Source organism: Rhinatrema bivittatum, chromosome 6, assembly GCF_901001135.1.
Source record: "Rhinatrema bivittatum chromosome 6, aRhiBiv1.1, whole genome shotgun sequence".
Taxonomy (NCBI): Eukaryota; Metazoa; Chordata; class Amphibia; order Gymnophiona; family Rhinatrematidae; genus Rhinatrema; species Rhinatrema bivittatum.
The window spans coordinates 274,848,950-274,866,463 of NC_042620.1; the positions used below are offsets into that span (position 1 = coordinate 274,848,950).

The following is a 17,514-nucleotide window of genomic DNA, read 5'->3' on the forward strand; positions in this document are numbered from 1 at the left end:
TTCCTTCAATAACTTTTCAAAACCTTTCTGCCTACTGTGTCTTCACATCCTCCATCAATGAATTCCAGAGTTTAATTCAGCGTTGTGTGAAAAAATATTTTCTCCAATTTGTTTTAACTTCGTGGAGTGTCCCCCAGTCATCTTATTTTTTGAAAGATTCACATTTTGAAACTGATTCACATTTTCCCATTCCGCTCCACTCATGATTTTATAGACCTCTCTTATATCTCCCTTCAGCCGTTTTTTCTACAATTGGAAAAGCCCTAACCTCTTTAACCTTTCTTCATAGAGGAGCCTCTGTTCCTCCATGCAAAGTCAGGCAAGAAATCCTCAGTGCAAGACACAGGTTAAGTCTCAAAGTTCACCTTCATCCAAAGTTAAGACAACCCCAAAAGAACAACTTATAATACTGTTTGACTCTCAAGAACAATCACAGTCGTATAGTTGTCATATCATATTCCGAAGATAGTCCACAGATCTTCCAATGGATCTCTATTCTCCACCTCCAGAAGTATATCTCCATCAGAGGAAGTCATATCCTGCTTTTGTCCAAAAAAATGACAAAAACAATTCCTTTTACAAGAGGAGACAGAAGATATTTGGTGTACTAAAATATATTCAAGTCCCAAAACAAGTAGTAGTTCATAGAGTACTACAAGATCTCCAGACCGGAATGTGGCAAATATCCTTGTTGTAACAGTAATCCCCCTCCACAGCCCCCTCCCCAGTTTTCTGGGCTTGGGCTTCCCGGGGAAGCATCTGTGAAAATTCTGTACCAACTGGGGAGCTTGGAGGTTTGAGGCTAGTTTCCAAGAGTTTTCCTTGGGTCCATTGTTTTTTCCAGGAGATAAGATACTGCAACCTGTTTCGCACCCTTCGGGAATTCAAAATCAAATTTGAGTGTCTTCTTCCATAGCAACTTTGGTGGTCTGAAGGGGCGGCCTGTCTGGTCAAGAGAAAATTTCAGGTTTCAAGAGTGAGACGTGGAAACATGGATCCATAAAGATGCTGGTACTTTAAGCTGTTAAGCTACAGGATCCAATTGTTGCTCAATGGGAAATGGACCCATAAATTGTGGTGCAAACTTTGACGGTATCGTCAAACACAGGTTTTTAGTGCTCAGTCAAAACAAGCTTCCTGGGTGAAATTGAGGTGCTAGGCAATGTTTCTTGTCTGCATGTTTTTTAAGGCACTCAGCCACTGGCTCTAGGAGATGGTGTGTCTTCTGCCACAGTTACTGTCTCATCAGGTTAGCTGCCTGGCAAGAGAACAGGTCTTGGTAAAAGGGGATGGCATCTGAACACTGTGTAGAAGGGTGATGACCCTGTGGAACTGTTACATTGTTAGTATGGGAGAATTCGGCCAATGGGAGGAGGGAGGCCTAGTTATCCTGCCGTTGGTTTATGTAGATTTGAAGAAAGGCCTTGAGACTCTGGTTTACTTGCTTGGTTTGTTCATTGCTCGGGGGGGGGGGGGGGGGGGGGGGTAAACTGAAGTGAAATCCAACATAATTCAAAACTTCCTACACAAGTCTTTCCAGTAGCAGGCAGTGAACTTAACTCCCCTGTCTGAGAGGATATGGAGGGAGAGCTCATGTAGATGGAAGATGTGTTGGACAAAGACTTTAGGCAATTCAGGTGCAGATGGGAGGCCCGGGAGAAGTATGAAATAAGCCATCATAGAAAATCTATCCACTATCACCATATGATGATGATGCTGCTAGAGAGGAGAAGGTCAGTGATGAAATCAGTGGCCAAATGGGTCCAGGGATTCTTGGGGGCTGGCAGTGGCTGTAATAACCTCTAAGGTTGTGCTCATACACATTTATTAATGGCACACGTGGAGTAGGATTCTATGTAACGCTTCACATCTATCTTCATCTGAGCCACCAATGTCAGACAGTTCTAAGTTCCAGGTGATACGTGGGTTGCCTGCCAAGCGGGAGTCATGGGCCCACAGAAGAACCTTTTTTTTGTAGGCACTGGGGGACCACAGTCTTCCCAGGAGGAACAGTGAATGTGACAACAACCACAATCTACAGAGAGACCTCAGTATCAAAGGAGCATGAGAGAGCATAGGCATGTCGGTTCTTCTCTGTGGGTAGTACTGCAACTAAAAGTCAAACAGATTTAAAAAAATAAATAAAAACAGCCAGCGAGCTTGCTGAGGGTTCAGTCTCTGTTTTTGTGATCCACATGGATAGTTATTAGGTGCCTGTCTCCTTGCAATAGGTGTTGCCATTCTTCTAGGGCTAGCTTGACCACTAGTAACTCACAATCACCAGTGGCATACTTCTCTGCCAAGAACGTTTTTGAAAAGTAGGAGCAGGTCATGAGTGTACCTTTTTGGTTATGCTGTAGGAAGACAGCACCTACCCCAAGGGTAGACGTATCTACTTCCAGGATGAATGGCTTGGATGGATCTTGGTGGTATAGGCATGGATCAAGAGTGAACTCTTCTTTGAGATGCTCAGAAGCTTGTATAATATCCATGGTCCATTTCTTCGTGTCTGAGCCTTTTTTAGTTAGGGCTGTGAGCAGGTCTGCCAAGGAGGAGTAATTATGAATAAATTGTGAACCCCAGGAAGTGCTGCAGCGCCATAAGGCCAACGGCCAGAGCCACTCCAGTATAGCTTTTACTTTATCTGTGTCCATATGTAGGCCTCGTTGAGAGAGAAAATATCCCAAGAAGGAAAATTCCTCCTGTTCAAAGGTATGCTTCTCCTAACTTGGCATAGAAGTAGTGCTCTCAGAGTCTCCGGAGAACCTGTTTCACATGATATTGGTGTGCTAACAAAGACTTTGAGAAAACTAGGATATCCAAGTAAACTACTACATGGAAGTAGAGAAGGTCCCAGACGATCTCATTTATCATAAATTGGAAGACTGCGGGTGCATTGCACAACCCAAAAGGCATCACTAGGTATTTGTAGTGTCCATCACAGGTGTTAAAGGTGGTCTTCCATTTGTCGCCCTCTCAGATTCTGATCAATTTTAATGCCTCCCAAAGGTCCAGCTTGGTAAATATTTGTACACTCCAAGGGTGTCAGAGTTCGGAGATTAAGGGAAGAGGATAGCGATTCTTCTTGGTAATAGAGTTAAGGTCACGATAATCAATACAGGGATGTGATGACCTGTTCTTTCCTACAAAAAATAATCCAATCCCTGTAGGTTAGGAAGAGGGGTGAATAAAACCTCTGTCCAAACTCTTTGATATATTTTGTCATAGCCTCTGTTCCAGTGCTGAAAGCAGGTATACTCTGCCTGTGAGTGGAACCTTGCTAGGGACCAAGTCTATGGCACAAATGTAAGAAATGAGGCAGCAGGACCTCCGCCTGCTATTTACTGAAAACATCTGTAAACTCAGTATTTTGTAGTGGTAGACCTGGGTGCTCTTAGGTAACTGAGTGACAGGCAACACTTTGGCGAGGCATTGCTCATAACAGCAAAGGCTCCATCTGGCAATTTACAAAGTGGTCCAATTAATGTGGAGCTGATGTTGCATGAACTATGGCAGGCCCAAGGTAACTGCATTGACTGCTTTGGGCAACACTTAGAGGCTTATTTTCTCTCTATGCAGGATCCCTGTTTGCATGATTAGTGGTACTGTGGCTCTTGTAACATGTCCAGACAAAGGTTCTCCATAAATGGAGATTGCGAGTAGGGTGTCCAAGGGAACTATCTGTATGCAGTAGTGTTGGATCAGAGCCTCATGGATAAAGCTGCTACCAGCACTGGTATCCAGAAAGGCAAGAGCATAAACAGGAATGTCCCCAAGAGAGAAGTACTGGTATACTAGCAGTTGTGGAGAGGTGCAGGGATGACCTACGGTGGTTTCTCTCACCAGGCCTAGGTCCTTGAGTTTCCCGGATTATTTTGGCAGTGACTTATGAAGTGCCCAGATGCAGCACAGTATAAGCATAGGTTATTGTTATGGCACCTCTGCTTCTTTGCTGACAGCTTGAGGCGATCCACCTGCATTGCTTCTACTGGTGCTGCTACCAGCTCTGAGGGAGAATAGGAGGTTATTGGACAATGAAAATTTGGGGCGAGGTGGATGTGGTGATGAGCCAAGCTTTTCTCTGGCCCATTCTTGAAACCTCAGATCTAGCCGTATGGCTAATTAAGCTTTCCAACATATCCAGGAGAACCTGGGCAGCCAGATAGTCTTTTTAATGTGCTCTGAGAGTCCTTAGCCTGGATTGTGATTCTCAGCCATCGCTGCCCTACTGAAGGTCAGAGGCCAAAGTGTGGAAGTGCACTGCACACTCTCCCACAAACCGAGAGCCTTGCCTAATCTGCAGGAGTTCAGACACCTTGGAAGCTGTGCAACTGGGCTCATCGAAAATTTGCTAGATTTCTTGCAGGAAGTACTTCAGGTCCCCAAAGAATGGATCATCCCTTTCCCAAAGGGATGAGGCCCAAACCAGAGCAGAGCCACCCAACAAGGAGAGAATTTCACTTTGTCTTGGTCTGTCAGAAACAAGGGTGCCTGCAATATGATTTGCATCCGACATTGGTTGAGGAAGCCTATATGTTTCAGTGGATCTCCATCATTTCTCAGGGACAGAAGATGGTAAAGCATAGGATTAGCAGGCCCTACTACAAGTGCCGGGGAGGAAGATGGAGCAGGCTAGGCCTCGATGTCCTGAAGATATCCAACCATAATGTTCAGCTATTCTGCTGCTGTTGGAGCTGGTGTGCTAAGCCGATAATAGCGGACGCTGGAGGCAAATCTGCCGAGCTCGGTCTCAGCAAACTGTGAAGGATAGCGAGGGTGTGAGCTCTTTGTGTTGCAGCATAGTTGACACAGCCTCATGGGCAAGCCCATGAGGTCTACACTGGCAGCTGGCGAACGTGCCCTGTAGTGGGACAATCTGGAGCTTCACCTATATCAGCCACTTCCCCCATAGGTTGAGCCCTTGGGTTCTGGTGGTTGGCAGGATTTAGGCAGGTCCATAGGGCAGTAATGAAAACTACAATCCAAAGGCACACCGGGGTCAGGGCAGGCAGCAGACTAATGGAGTCAAAGAAGGCCAAGGTCGGGGCAGGCAGCAGACAGTCGTGGTCAGGTCCAAGCAAGAGGTCAGGTCCAGGCAGCAGGCAGTCATAGTCGGGTCCAAACTTCTACTAGGCAGGAGACCTGTTGCTGAGGCACTTCTACTAGGCAGGAGACCCATTGCTGAGGCAAGGAAGTGCTGCAGGACCCTGGCTTAAACAGCCCAGCAGGGCTGATATCATCGGAGGGTGCCTGGAGCGAATTCCTCCTGCTGGACCTTCAAAGGAAGGATGCATGTGCACACGCCTAATGAAGCAGATGGCGTGCAGCAATGGTGGCATTCTGGGCCAGGGTCAGCAGTGGCACTTGTCTGGCGACATTCGGCCACATGGAGAGGGGATGGTGGCCACCAGGCTGTGTCAGGAAGCTGAGCGTCAGGCAGATCAGCAATGCTGGTCATGGCTGGGACCCATGATTGGTGGGTGTAACATTGTGAAGATGTTGACAAAAAAAACTTGCTGATGCTCCATGTATGGGGATAATTTTTTTTTGAGACAAAGGGAAAGAAATGATAAATCTTATTCAAGATCACTGCTCCACTCTCTTTATCTGCCGCAACAAAAGAGTGGAGTCCCTCTTGGAGCTCCTCTGCATGCCAATCAAACCCCAAACACTTGCTGCAGGCATTTCGGTATCCAGCAGGCTTAAGCACTATCATTTTTAGCACCCGAGGAGCCCCTTCAATCATGGATCCAAGTCTCTTCCTAAATCAGCAAAACCTTCAACCCACGAGGTAGAATGCATTTTCCCAGCTAGCAGACTACCTCATTTTAGCCACAAATGTAAACCAAATAAGAATAAAAAGACCATAAAGTATAAATAGAAAGATGCAGACAAAAACTAAACTGGAAGCCAGACTCATATGCAGTGCAATAATATAAAAACAGAAATATCACCATTCCTCATAAAACAAAAATCATGAAATATAAAATCATTGATAGTAAAAGTAAACCATACTGTGGTAACTCGAGCGTAGTGGCTTGGGGTAGCCAGAAGAAAACAGGAGGCAGACTCTAGCTGTTCCTTACGAGTGTTTATTTATAGTAAAACCTAACAAAATGCAGTGTACAACAAAACAACTTAGGCAGCTCACCTTGGCTTTTGGTATCTCACAAAGCAAAACAGTCAGTTTAGGTAGTTCACCTTGATGCCAGGCAACGCACAGTCTTTAAACATAAGTCGTAACCTTCATCAAACATAGTAGGTCTTTAAACTTATATACTTCTCTAATCTTAAATGTAGCAGGTCTTTGTGTAGCCTGTGACTCTTTTGGCTCCCTGGGGCTTGTCTAAACCTTCTAAGCCCTGAGGTCTTATACTCTGTTGAAGGGCTCCTCCCTTTTATCCAGTATTCCCTGTGGGTCTCAACCTTAAGGAGGACCAGGAAAGACAGCTATGTCCAGTAATTTGAGGGTTTTTTCATCCAAGTAGGTGGCTGCGTATACTTGATGTCAGCGGAGTAGGCAGTCAACCAATCATTGAAACATTGTGAGTGTGTGTGTTTGTGTGTGTATGTGGGGGGGCAGGGTGCTGTGAAGGCCAAAAGGTAGTACATGAACTGGAAAGGTTCACTGGGTGTCAGGATTGCCATCTTCTCCTTCACCGAGAGCGTGAGAGGCACCTGCCAATAACCTTTGGTAAGATCACATTCCTTCCCCTTCAGCTCAGCCTTACCGTGATGAGCATCTGCCTGATCAAAAATACCTCTCTTGACAGGAAATCTGCATTGGCATTCTCCCTTCCTGCCCTATGTTGGATCTTATAGTTAAAGGGCTGTAGGGCCAGGAACCATCTCATCACTTCTTGCATTGGACTCCTTGTTCCTTTTTATCCATAGGAGCGGTTGGTGGTCTGTTATGAGTGTGAGCTGCCATCCCAGCAGATAATAGTGCAAGGCTTCTAAGGCCCACTTGACTGTCAAGGCCTCCTTCTCAACTGTTGAGTAATCCCTTTCACATGGCATCAGCTTCCGACTAATGTATGCCACAGGATGTTTTTGACTAGCCTTCACCTGAACTAAGACAGCTCCCAAGCTGACTTCTGAGGCATTGGTCTGAAGGGTTCAGTGACGTCCGAGCTACTCAGGACCGTTTCAGAGCATATCGCCTCCTTCAGGGCCTTGAAGACTTCCTCTGCTTTCTCTGACCACTGGACCTTCTCTGGTGCTTTCTCTACCAATCACCTTGAGAGGCTCTGCCTTTTCTGAGTAGTTGGGAATAAACCTTCTATAATTTCCCGTAAGGCCTAGGAACGCTGTCATTTTTGCTTTTATCTGTGGGACTGGCACCCTGGTGATCACCAAGATCTGTGGATGGACCTTGCTTCCTTAGAGGAAAGGAAATTATCAGGTAAGTAGTAAGTTCTCCTTTAAGATTTGTATTACTTTATAGTATTTAAATAAAGAAACTTATCTCTACAGCTGTTGGCTCTAAGCATCTATTTTCAGAGAACCACAACATCCTAACACTAACTCCATAGCCACCCACTTATCAGGGCCCTAAATTTATGAGCTTAATGAAATTAGGAGCCTAAATTTAGGGACATAGTACCAGTACATTTTCTAAAGGGCACCTAAAACCTTTAAAAGATAACCTTAGTTTTTAAACTTAATGTACTGTATTTTTCGCTCCATAAGACGCATTTTTCCCCCCCAAAAGTGTGTGTGTGTGGGGGGGGGGGGGGGGGGGGAGAATGTCTGTATGTCTTATGGAGCAAATATTAAAAAAACCCCAAAAAAAACAAACTACAACCCCCCACCCTCCTGCCCCCCCCCCCCAAGACTTGCCAAAAGTCCCTGGTGGTCCAGCAGGGATCTGGGAGCGATCTCCTGCACTTGGGCCGTCGGCTGCCAGTATTCAAAATGGTGCCGATAGCCTTTGCCCTTACTATGTCACAGGGGCTACCGGTGCCATTGGTCAGCCCCTGTCACATGGTAGGCATTGCTCCTACCATGTGACAGGGGCTACCGGTGCCGTTGGTTACTCAGGACCTAATTTATGGAATGCTCTGCCAATAGAAGTGAGATCCAAGAGAGACATTAAACTGTTTAGGAAGGTCAAGACACACTATTTTAAGATGGCATTTGAACGAGATTAATTAAAATAGTTTTATTTGTATTTTATATTTAATTTTAAGATATGTTTTATTGTATTTTTGTGATTATTTAATGAATGTATCTTTTATAATCTGTGCTGGACATATCTATGGAAGATGTGGAATATAAAACTTAAAAAAAAATACATCTTTTCTCTCTCTTCTTAGTTTGCTCGGCTCCATGTTCCCTATGCCTCGGGTGATTTATGCTATGGCTGAGGATGGACTTCTTTTCAGATTTCTTTCCAGAGTGAACCTAAAGACAAAGACACCCCTGGTTGCCACTGTTGTTTCTGGTATTATAGCTGGTAAGAGCAAGATAGCAGTTTTCTTTTTTTGTCTACCTTGGACTGCTTCTGGCATCTGTCACTCTTCCTCCTGCTATGTGTGAATGAAACACCCTGGCAAATAGAGGCTATGTGGCCTTTAAATATATTTTTTCCCAAAAAACTTCAGGGGGTTGCCTTTTACCTCCTGTCTTCAAAAGGAAACGTTGACCAAATAGAGGCGAGGCATGTTTAAACACATTGGGAAGACACTGGTGCATACTGTCTTCAGCCTTGCTCCTCATTGACTTTCCTTCACAGATGCATATGCAAACCAGACCTCTGACCTCACTCCTCATTGAATTTCCATCCTTCTCCCAATAGATGTGTGCACATACCCCACACACACAGCCTGTATGTATGAGGATATGGGTGTGCTTATTAATCTTTGCTTTGTTTTAGCTCTGATGGCATTCTTGTTTGACCTGAAACACCTGGTAGAGCTTATGTCTATTGGAACTCTGTTGGCATATTCTCTGGTGGCTGTGTGCGTACTCATTCTCAGGTAAGTGCTGGTCCTTTCCCACTCTGCCTTCACTTTGGGGAAAGAAGGGAGATAGGCATCCTTTTTTTTTTTTTTTTCTCCAAAAGACAAAAAGAGCATATAATCAAAAACAAAGGACACATTTTGTGATGTGCAAAATAAAAAGGTCCTATGGTATGAGCTTCAAGAGAAAAAAATGTAATTTTAAAAGTCTACTTTAATGAACTTAACACACACTAAACAAGTGAAAAAGGTATGTTCATAGAGCACTTCTGTCCCATGGTGGCAGCAGGATATCCGTGCAAAATGTCTAATTATAGGAAACCAGAAAAGCACTTGTTATACCAGTTTTATGTAACAATTACTCAAAGTACAATACTGCTGAAAAAGCTATAAATAGTATTCAGTTGTAAAACAAATCCTCGACTTGCAATGAAGAAGAATCCAGCAATTGTTTGGGAATGCTCACATGTCTCACGATTTTGAAACTATTGATATGTTTATCTTATGGTTCCTCACCTCAACTTTGATTGCTGGCATACTCATTTCCCCTTTTCTGCAGGTACCAACCAGGCCAGCTGAGTTCTCCCTCTAAGTACACTGACATGATGGATATGAATGGAGCTGAGCAGAAGGTGGCCATGAAGCCTGCTATCTCTCTAGCAGAGCCAGACTCCAGCAGCAGCGAGACATTCTCTCTAAAACACTGCTTTCACCCCCACAGCAACCACCCCAGCCCATTATCGGGGCGCATCGTCTATATTTGTGTCACCATCATTAGTAAGTGTGTACTCAGAACCTCATGTATTGCACGATACCACCTACTGCTCTATAGTGGGTAAAGTATGTCATGGTCCCGTGGGCTTATGCTGAAAAGCTCTGCTTATATAGTATATGTTTAGTAGCGCTTTAGAAATAGTGCTAGTAGCTGTAAACTTGTGCAGACTTCAGCTAGACCAAAAGAGATGAGAAGCCCTCAGCTATACGTTTTCTGGTAACACAACTTGGACATCTCCAGGCCTAAAAGGAGGTTTCTACAAGCTCAATGTTATAAAAAAGCTCAAGCTCCTTCTCCACACACATGATCTCAAAACTGTCATCCAAGCCACCCTATCTTCTAAGCTGGATTACCGCAACTCCCTGTAAGTAGGCCTCCCCTACTCCACCATCAAACCATTACAGATACTACAAAATGCAACATCAAGGATAATCAGCAATGCACGCAAAACTGACCACATAACCCCTATCCTCAAGGAACTACACTGGCTCCCTATCTCATCCCGCATCCTTTTCAAAACACTCACTATCATACACAAATCTATCCACAAAAATAATTCCTCCTGGCTCAGCGAACCATTCCAACTCATACAATCTGCCCGCCCCACCAGAGCAAACCTCAAATGCACACTACAAGTCCCACCCCTCAAAAAGGCCCGTCTCACAGCAACAAGGAATCGTGCTCTCTCAATTGCCGGCCCGACTCACTGGAATGCTCTACCTTCCAACCTCCGCCTGGAGCCATGCCCATTTAAATTCAGGAAAATGCTAAAGACCTGGCTCTTCCACCAGGCATTTCCAGTTTAATTTCAATAATCTCTGTTCCCTCCACGCCCTCCCTTCCTTTCCTCACATAACGCCTAGCAACACGTCCCTGTTCTTTGTAATTTCCACCTTCTGTTAAGATGTAAACCGATATGATGTGTATTCTAATGTTGGTATAAAAAAGCTGTTAAATAAAATAAATAAATCAGTCCAGACCAGTGGGTTATGCATTCCCACCAGCAGATGGAGTCAAAGAGCAAAGCTTCGAGGCACTGGTATCGGAAGTGTGCCACCTGTAGCTCATCGGTATTTCTCTGCTCCAGCTGATGGTGGTTGTGTATACCTGCAGCTCTGTGTGAGACGGATTTTTCTTGCTCCCTGAGGTGCTAGGTTGAGTGTCTGGGTCATCCCTCAGGTAGAGCCGAGGGGGGGGGGGGGTGGTTACCCCTGGCGGTGCTAGCCCGTATGGTTCTGGGTCCCCTGATAGCCAGGGAGCTGGCTCCCTCGGTGACCCGAAGGCTTCTCCTCAGTGTCTGCAGTACAGGGAAGTAGCCCCTTCGGGGATTTTTTTTTTATTATTCTTAGCTTAGGCTTTATTTTTTTCTGTTACTAGAAGTTAGTTTTTGTGTAAAAAAACACAAAAAACCCTCCAAGTTCCCTGTTCACTGCTGCTCCCGGGGTAAATATGTCTGCCCGATGGTGCAGAGCCAGGCAGACACCTGAAGAATAGGGGAGAGTGTTTCAGCCCTGGTAAGAACCTCAGAGAACGTTTTTAGGCTCCCTGCCTCATTTTACCGCCGACTCTGGAGCTATTTTTACCACAGTGGCCATTTTGTTTTTTCTTTTTCGACCTCCCACGCAGTTCCCCAGCATTCCTGTAGCCGAATTTCACAGCGTTTTTGATGGGAGTCACCAGGGTTGGGTGGTAGCACCTGTTTTCTTCTGGAGGGGGGGGGAGGGGAGTTATATGCCCCTTTTTTGCAGGAGGAACATGGCAGAATCTCCTCTGGTGGAACACTGTAGGGCTTGCGAGGTATGGTCAGCTTATTTAGACCTCGTCACTGTGCACTGGGTGGGGAAGGGGCCTCAGACAAGAGGACCAAACCTAAAAAGTCTGCACGCAGGTCAGGCTTGGCGGATTACTCTAACGCAGTGGTTCTTAACCCTGTCCTGAGGACCCCCCAGCCAGTCGGGTTTTCATGATATCCACAATGAATATGCATGAGAGAAAATTTGCATACACTGCCTCCATAACATGCACATTTTCTCTCATGCATATTCATTGTGGATATCATGAAAACCCGACTGGCTGGGGGGTCCCCAGGACAGGGTTGAGAACCACTGCTCTAACGGAAGGAGCCCAACCCCCACTGTGCACCCTGTGGAAAAGGTCTCCCAGGATGTCCCTCCCCCTCTGTCCCCCACTGCGTGGACTCCTAGACCGGAGGAATTGAGAGAAACAGACACTGATTCTAGTAGTAATGAGACGGGACAGAGGGGATTTTCACAGGAATATGTGCTGCTTATGCATGAAGCATTTCTGGCTCGGAAGCTCGCGAAACGCAGAGCCCAGGATGGGAGCGTGGAAGTTCCCAAGCGTCCCCATCTGCGAACTGACAGTCGTCCGTCCCGGGCAACTTTGGCTCAGGACGATCTAGCAGATACAGTCGACCAGCAGGGGAACGACTCCACTCTGCCCCCGAGGGACACCACTGCAGATCAGGGTGAGGTCCCTCCAGATGTAGATAGGGGTGACAACTATCAGGATCCGGTAGAACCTGGTGCAGAGGGGGATGACCCCCGCGTAGTCCGGCTGTTTAAGAGGGAGGAAGTGCACCCTCTTATTCCCCAGGTGCTTGAGGAATTGGGGGTGAAACCCTCGCTGGAAGATTCTGACAGGGAGTGAAGCCATCTGATTTGGAAAGAGTAAATTTAATATCAAATGTAGTCCCCTGCATGCAAAATATGGTCATTCCTCTTGTTGATGTCATTAAAATATTGGGATGTATGGTCAGTGTCAAAGCAAGTATCTCTGCTCTCTAGATCTGTTTTCTATAATCTCTATATGATTCTGAAGATAACTGCTTTATTAAGTAGGGATGATTTGAGAATGCTATTTATTGCTTTAACCAGAATTTACTATTGTAACCCCCTCTATTTTGTTATGACAGAGATACATTTAAGATATGTAACTACTTAAGAACACTGCAGCTAAAATTATATTTGGCCTCTCCAAATATGACACTTTTGTATGATTTACATTGGCTCCTAGTTCCGCTGTAGGATCAATAAAAAAAATTATTTGCCTTACATACAAGGCTTTATCTAGAGGCAAACCTTTTGCTTCCATATAGACCTTCAAGAATTTTGAGACACACTCAAAAAAAACTCTTGCAGATCCCCTCACCTCGAGAAATCAGGTTTGAGGAGAGTAGAGAACTGACCTTTCGGTATCAAACACTGCTAAACGTTAGGACTAATCAAGGCCTTGATATTCTCGTAGGTCTTTGAATACTCAATTTTTCCCTGATTGAATACTGGTTTTATTATTGTTTTATGTTGTGTAGTTGCTTTATTATGCAGTTACTATTTTTTTTTAACAGTGATTGTTTTATTATGTTCTAATTGTTTTATTATTTTAACATAATGTAATTTTCTATTAATTTTTTTATTGTTAATTGTTTTGAAATTTATTGAAAATTGGTATAGTAAAATAAAGATTATCATTACTATTTAAGATTTTTTAATTCTTCTGATAGGTAGTGGTATGAGAACCATGTCCCATATATGATGTTTGTACTCTAAATGTGTCCCCTTTTGAAATTAAGTACAGTGAGCCTGGAACTGTTCAGCCCTGTTTTTAAAGGGGTGTCTGGTAGGATGGCAACAACATGTAGCTAGCAGGGGACAGAGTTCTTGGATGTCACAAGTAAACAGAAGGAGGGAGCCCTGAAATAATCAGGGCTGGCTCAGTCCTTCCCCCACCTTCAGTTAAAACGCACCATGTAGCAAACCCCTAAACACATTGACAGAGCAGACATGGGTGTAGTTACTAGCAAGGAAATTCACAAAGAATACAAAATTCCTGTTTCGACTTATTTGCAGTTCTGAATTGTAGGTTTTATATCCTTGTTATACAAAATGTGGGTATACAGGGAATATATCACTTCAGTGAGGTTGTTATATGTCATAGTGCCCCAAAGCTCTTGATTTGTGTCCTAAGTTGTAGCTGGGGATCCTGAACTTTCTGTGTGGAGGAATTACTTGATGGAAAGTATACAACATTCAGAGCATCGCCTTTGAAGTGCTAGGCCTGAGTTCTGGCACCCATATTTGTGTCTGTATGAATAATTTGCATACCCCTGTATGAGTAGTGCCTGGATCTGCATACAGCTTGGGGAGCATGGCAGAGCTTGACAAATCCTGTGCTTTCATCTCACTTTTCAGCTGTCACCTTCACTATACTGTGTGTGATCTTGGCGAAGTACTTTTCACTTCTGGAGACAAGTGTGGGCTGGATGATCATCTGCATATTCCTATTGATAGTTTCAGCAGTTGCCACCTTGATCATCTGGAGACAGCCTGAAAGTGACAGCCATCTCTCATTTAAAGTAAGTTCTGGCTGCTGGGTCTATGACTCAGTTTTTTCTTTGCTTTCTGTAATCTCAGCATTGTCAGAGATGGGTGTGTGAGAATTGGAGAGGTTCTGGCATTGCTCAGTAATGGCCATTTTGGATTGATGGGCGAGAGGAAGCTTGGATCTTTGGCTGCCTGTTTCCTGTGGTGCTTGATGCAGATGTGGAGATCATCTAGAAGTTAAAGTACTGCAACATTTAAAGCAGCAAGAACTTTGGTTGCAGAGCCAGTTCCTCCTCCATCCTGGTCAGTTTTTTCAGCAAAATTTTTTAAATGCCTTAATCGGGCATTTTAAATGGGGTAGAATTCAGTCTCTGGAACCTCCTCTTCTGGGCATTTACCTCAGGCAGATTGTACTGTTCTCATAAACTATAAGCCTTTGCTTGAATTGTTAAACAGTCAGTTAAACCTTCTTTTTCACAACTTTCAAATATCAGAGAACTTGTTCTTGAATGCCAAACAATATTTATTTGATTGAAGAGACAGTTCAACACTCACTGTGACTTGTAAGGTGACAGAAATAGCCATACAGGCAGCAACCTGAATCATCTGTTATAAGTCTCTGGAAGCTCAGTAATCAGATAAATCAACTGCAGCTGAAGTAGAATTGTGGCTAGTATGGAATAATAGCAGATAGAAATAGATAGTGATGAAAGAGCAATGCTTCGTAGGAGCTTGTGGAGGATTCAGGAGAGCTATTGGTTTGCCAAAAGCCTTTTTCCAACTGAAAATCCCACAGGAAATTAGTCACTCAGGCTGCTTTTTGTTAAAGGACTAATAGAAAGAGGAGAGAGAACATAAATAGAGAAAGCAAACAGGAATAAATCCAATAGGGAGCTCAGAAACATCAATAACCAATCAGGAAAAAGAGCTCTATACTCTGCAGAATCTCTACACTAAGCAATATCATAAGATGACACAGGGTGGTAGTGTTACAAAAAAACAAACATGCATACACTGCAGAGGAAGAACACAGGCTTATCTCAAGTTTCTGGTCATAAGAAACCAAGAAAGCAGGCACAGGAGGATCTGTTGGAGGAGAGCTCCTCCGGTTCAGATACTTACTTATTGGATCTCAAGGGAAAAAAAGCTTATGGAAGTGATGAGGATCTGGAGGAGGGGAAGTATTCCCTCCAGGGAGGACAGTGATTTTCCAATAGTTTGCCTACTTCCTAAGGATGATTTCTCTTACGTAATTACTCAGTCCTTTAAGATTTTGAACATTGCAGAGGTTTTGCATTTGCCACTCATGGAGCCCCACGGGCACTTTCACTCACCCGCTGCTGTGGCCAAGCCAGTGCTGAGCTTCCTCTTAGCAGCTGGGAGCTGCTGCCGCTGCCCTTTATCTTCACTGCCCTGAGTGCCGATGCCACTGCTGAACCACTGCTGCTCTCATGCAGCTCTGAGGCTGCCGACGCCTCCAACTCTTCATGGCCCGGGTGCCGCCGACACCGCCACTGTCTTTCTTTGTGGCTGGGGAACGCTATCGACATCCTGCTCCTGCACCTGACATCCTACGCGCCCGCGCCTCTCTTTAGAATTTAAAAGGCCTGTGGCGGGAAAAGCCCCGTGGTCCTTGCTGATGACATCATCACCCTAGAACTATTTAAGGCTGGTCCCTCCCTTCAGCCCTTGCATTGGCAATAGGTCAAATCTCTCTCCATTGTAGTGGATTGCCAGTTCCTGAGTTCCTGGCCTTCTCCTTCCTTCCCTTTTGGACTGATCTTGGCTTGACCCCAGACTGGATTTCGAACCTACGCTTCTCGCCGCCTGCCTCAACTTTTTCCTGGATTGGACCTCGAACTTCACTGCCTGCCCCTGACTTCGGCCTGTTTCATCACCACTCTCTTCTCCGAACCCCTGGCTGTTTCTCATCTGACCCTTCGGTGTGCTGCCTGAAACGTTCCAACTTCCTGGACTTCCACCTCTGCAGATGCTCCACCTAAGACCAGCCAGCCCCAGTATCCGAGGGCTCAACCTAAGGGGAATGTAGGCTGGTATTGGTGAAGTTCCAGCAGGGCCTTGCCTTCCGACGGTGGGGACTTGTAGGGCTCCTCCATTACAGGTAGCGTCAAGTCCCCCTCAGTCCAAGAGTCTACCAGCACAACAGATTGTCAAGGCCGTGGACCCGGTGGAGGCCTCCACCCTGCAGGCCATTCTGGACTTGGCCCAGAAAATTCCAGAACAGCAGCGGTTTCTTTAAGCTCTAGTGGCCTCTGTGGAGCGTCTGAACGCCTGCCTAGACTTTTCTATTCCAGTGGGCATACCGACCCCCATCTATGCTGGCTCCTACCTCCCCTGCAATTCCTCTGCATTCCATCATATCGCTTCCAGCTCCTCCCCACTATTCCAGGGAGCCTCAACTATGTCGGGGGCTCCTTAACCAGTGTAACATGCATTTTTGCTTCCAATCAGCGTTGTTTCTGCATGTCACCAAGACTACTTATATTCTCTCCCTTTTGGATGGCAAGGCCCTTGCCTGGGCCTCCCCTTTGTGGGAGCATTCCAACCCCATCCTTCAGGACCTCCAGCAGGTTTTGGAAATCTTCAATACTGTGTTCAATGATCTTAGGCCATCAGGCAGCTTCTGGTTCTGATCTCCTCCACATCCGTCAGGGCAGTCACTCCCTCTCAGACTTCACCATTGAATTCTGGACTTTGGCTATAGAACTCCATTGGAGAGAGAATTGTCTCTGCTCCATCTTCTTGGATGGACTATCCTCCCAAATTAAGGGTGAACTGGTGGCTCGCAAACTTCCTGACTCCCTTGACTCTCTGAGTTGACTGGGAGGATTGACCATCGACTCCAGGAGTGGAATCGAGAGTTACAACCCTCTCGAGACGTATGGCTGCTGCCAACTGCCTTCTGCATCCATCTTCTCTTTCGGAAGCCCTCTCTTCCTCTGGAGCTCTGACAGAGGAACCAATGTAACTGGGCCGTGGCCGGCTGTCCCTGGAAGAACGCCTCCGACGCTGCCAGGCTGATCTCTGCCTTTACTGTGGCGAGAGAGGACACGTAATAGCTCGCTGCCCTATAGGGCTGATAAACTCCCAGACCTAGGATTCAGTGAGGGACTGATCCTAGGCCTTACCTCTCCAGGGCCCCCATTAATACTTCTAGTTGCGCTTTCGGTGGACAACCAGGACTTCACCAAACTAGCGCTAGTAGATTCCAGGGCAGGTGGAAATTTCCTCATGAAGGCCCTTGTGGAACACCTCCAGATTCCCATGCTTCTCTGCCTGGTTCCTTTGGACCTCTTCTCCATCTACGAGTATGCTCTCCAGGGGAAAGTTACCCGCATTTTGGCTCCATTAAAGCTTCACACTGGCTCCCTTCACATGGAACACCTGGCATTCCATGTTCTCGATAAAGCTA

At 45.5% G+C, this 17,514-nt stretch overlaps 1 protein-coding gene across 6 annotated transcripts in view; it reads left to right on the top strand.

Moving 5' to 3' along the window:
- Positions 1-17,514, top strand: part of SLC7A3 (solute carrier family 7 member 3) — a 221,230-nt gene that overhangs the window by 137,516 nt on the left and 66,200 nt on the right. For all 6 annotated transcript variants that reach the window (XM_029607239.1, XM_029607243.1, XM_029607244.1 and 3 more), the window contains 4 exons: positions 8,319-8,458; positions 8,879-8,981; positions 9,523-9,740; positions 13,950-14,113. In XM_029607239.1, the coding sequence (XP_029463099.1) occupies positions 8,319-8,458; positions 8,879-8,981; positions 9,523-9,740; positions 13,950-14,113 (625 nt within the window). The remainder of the gene's footprint in view (positions 1-8,318; positions 8,459-8,878; positions 8,982-9,522; positions 9,741-13,949; positions 14,114-17,514) is intronic.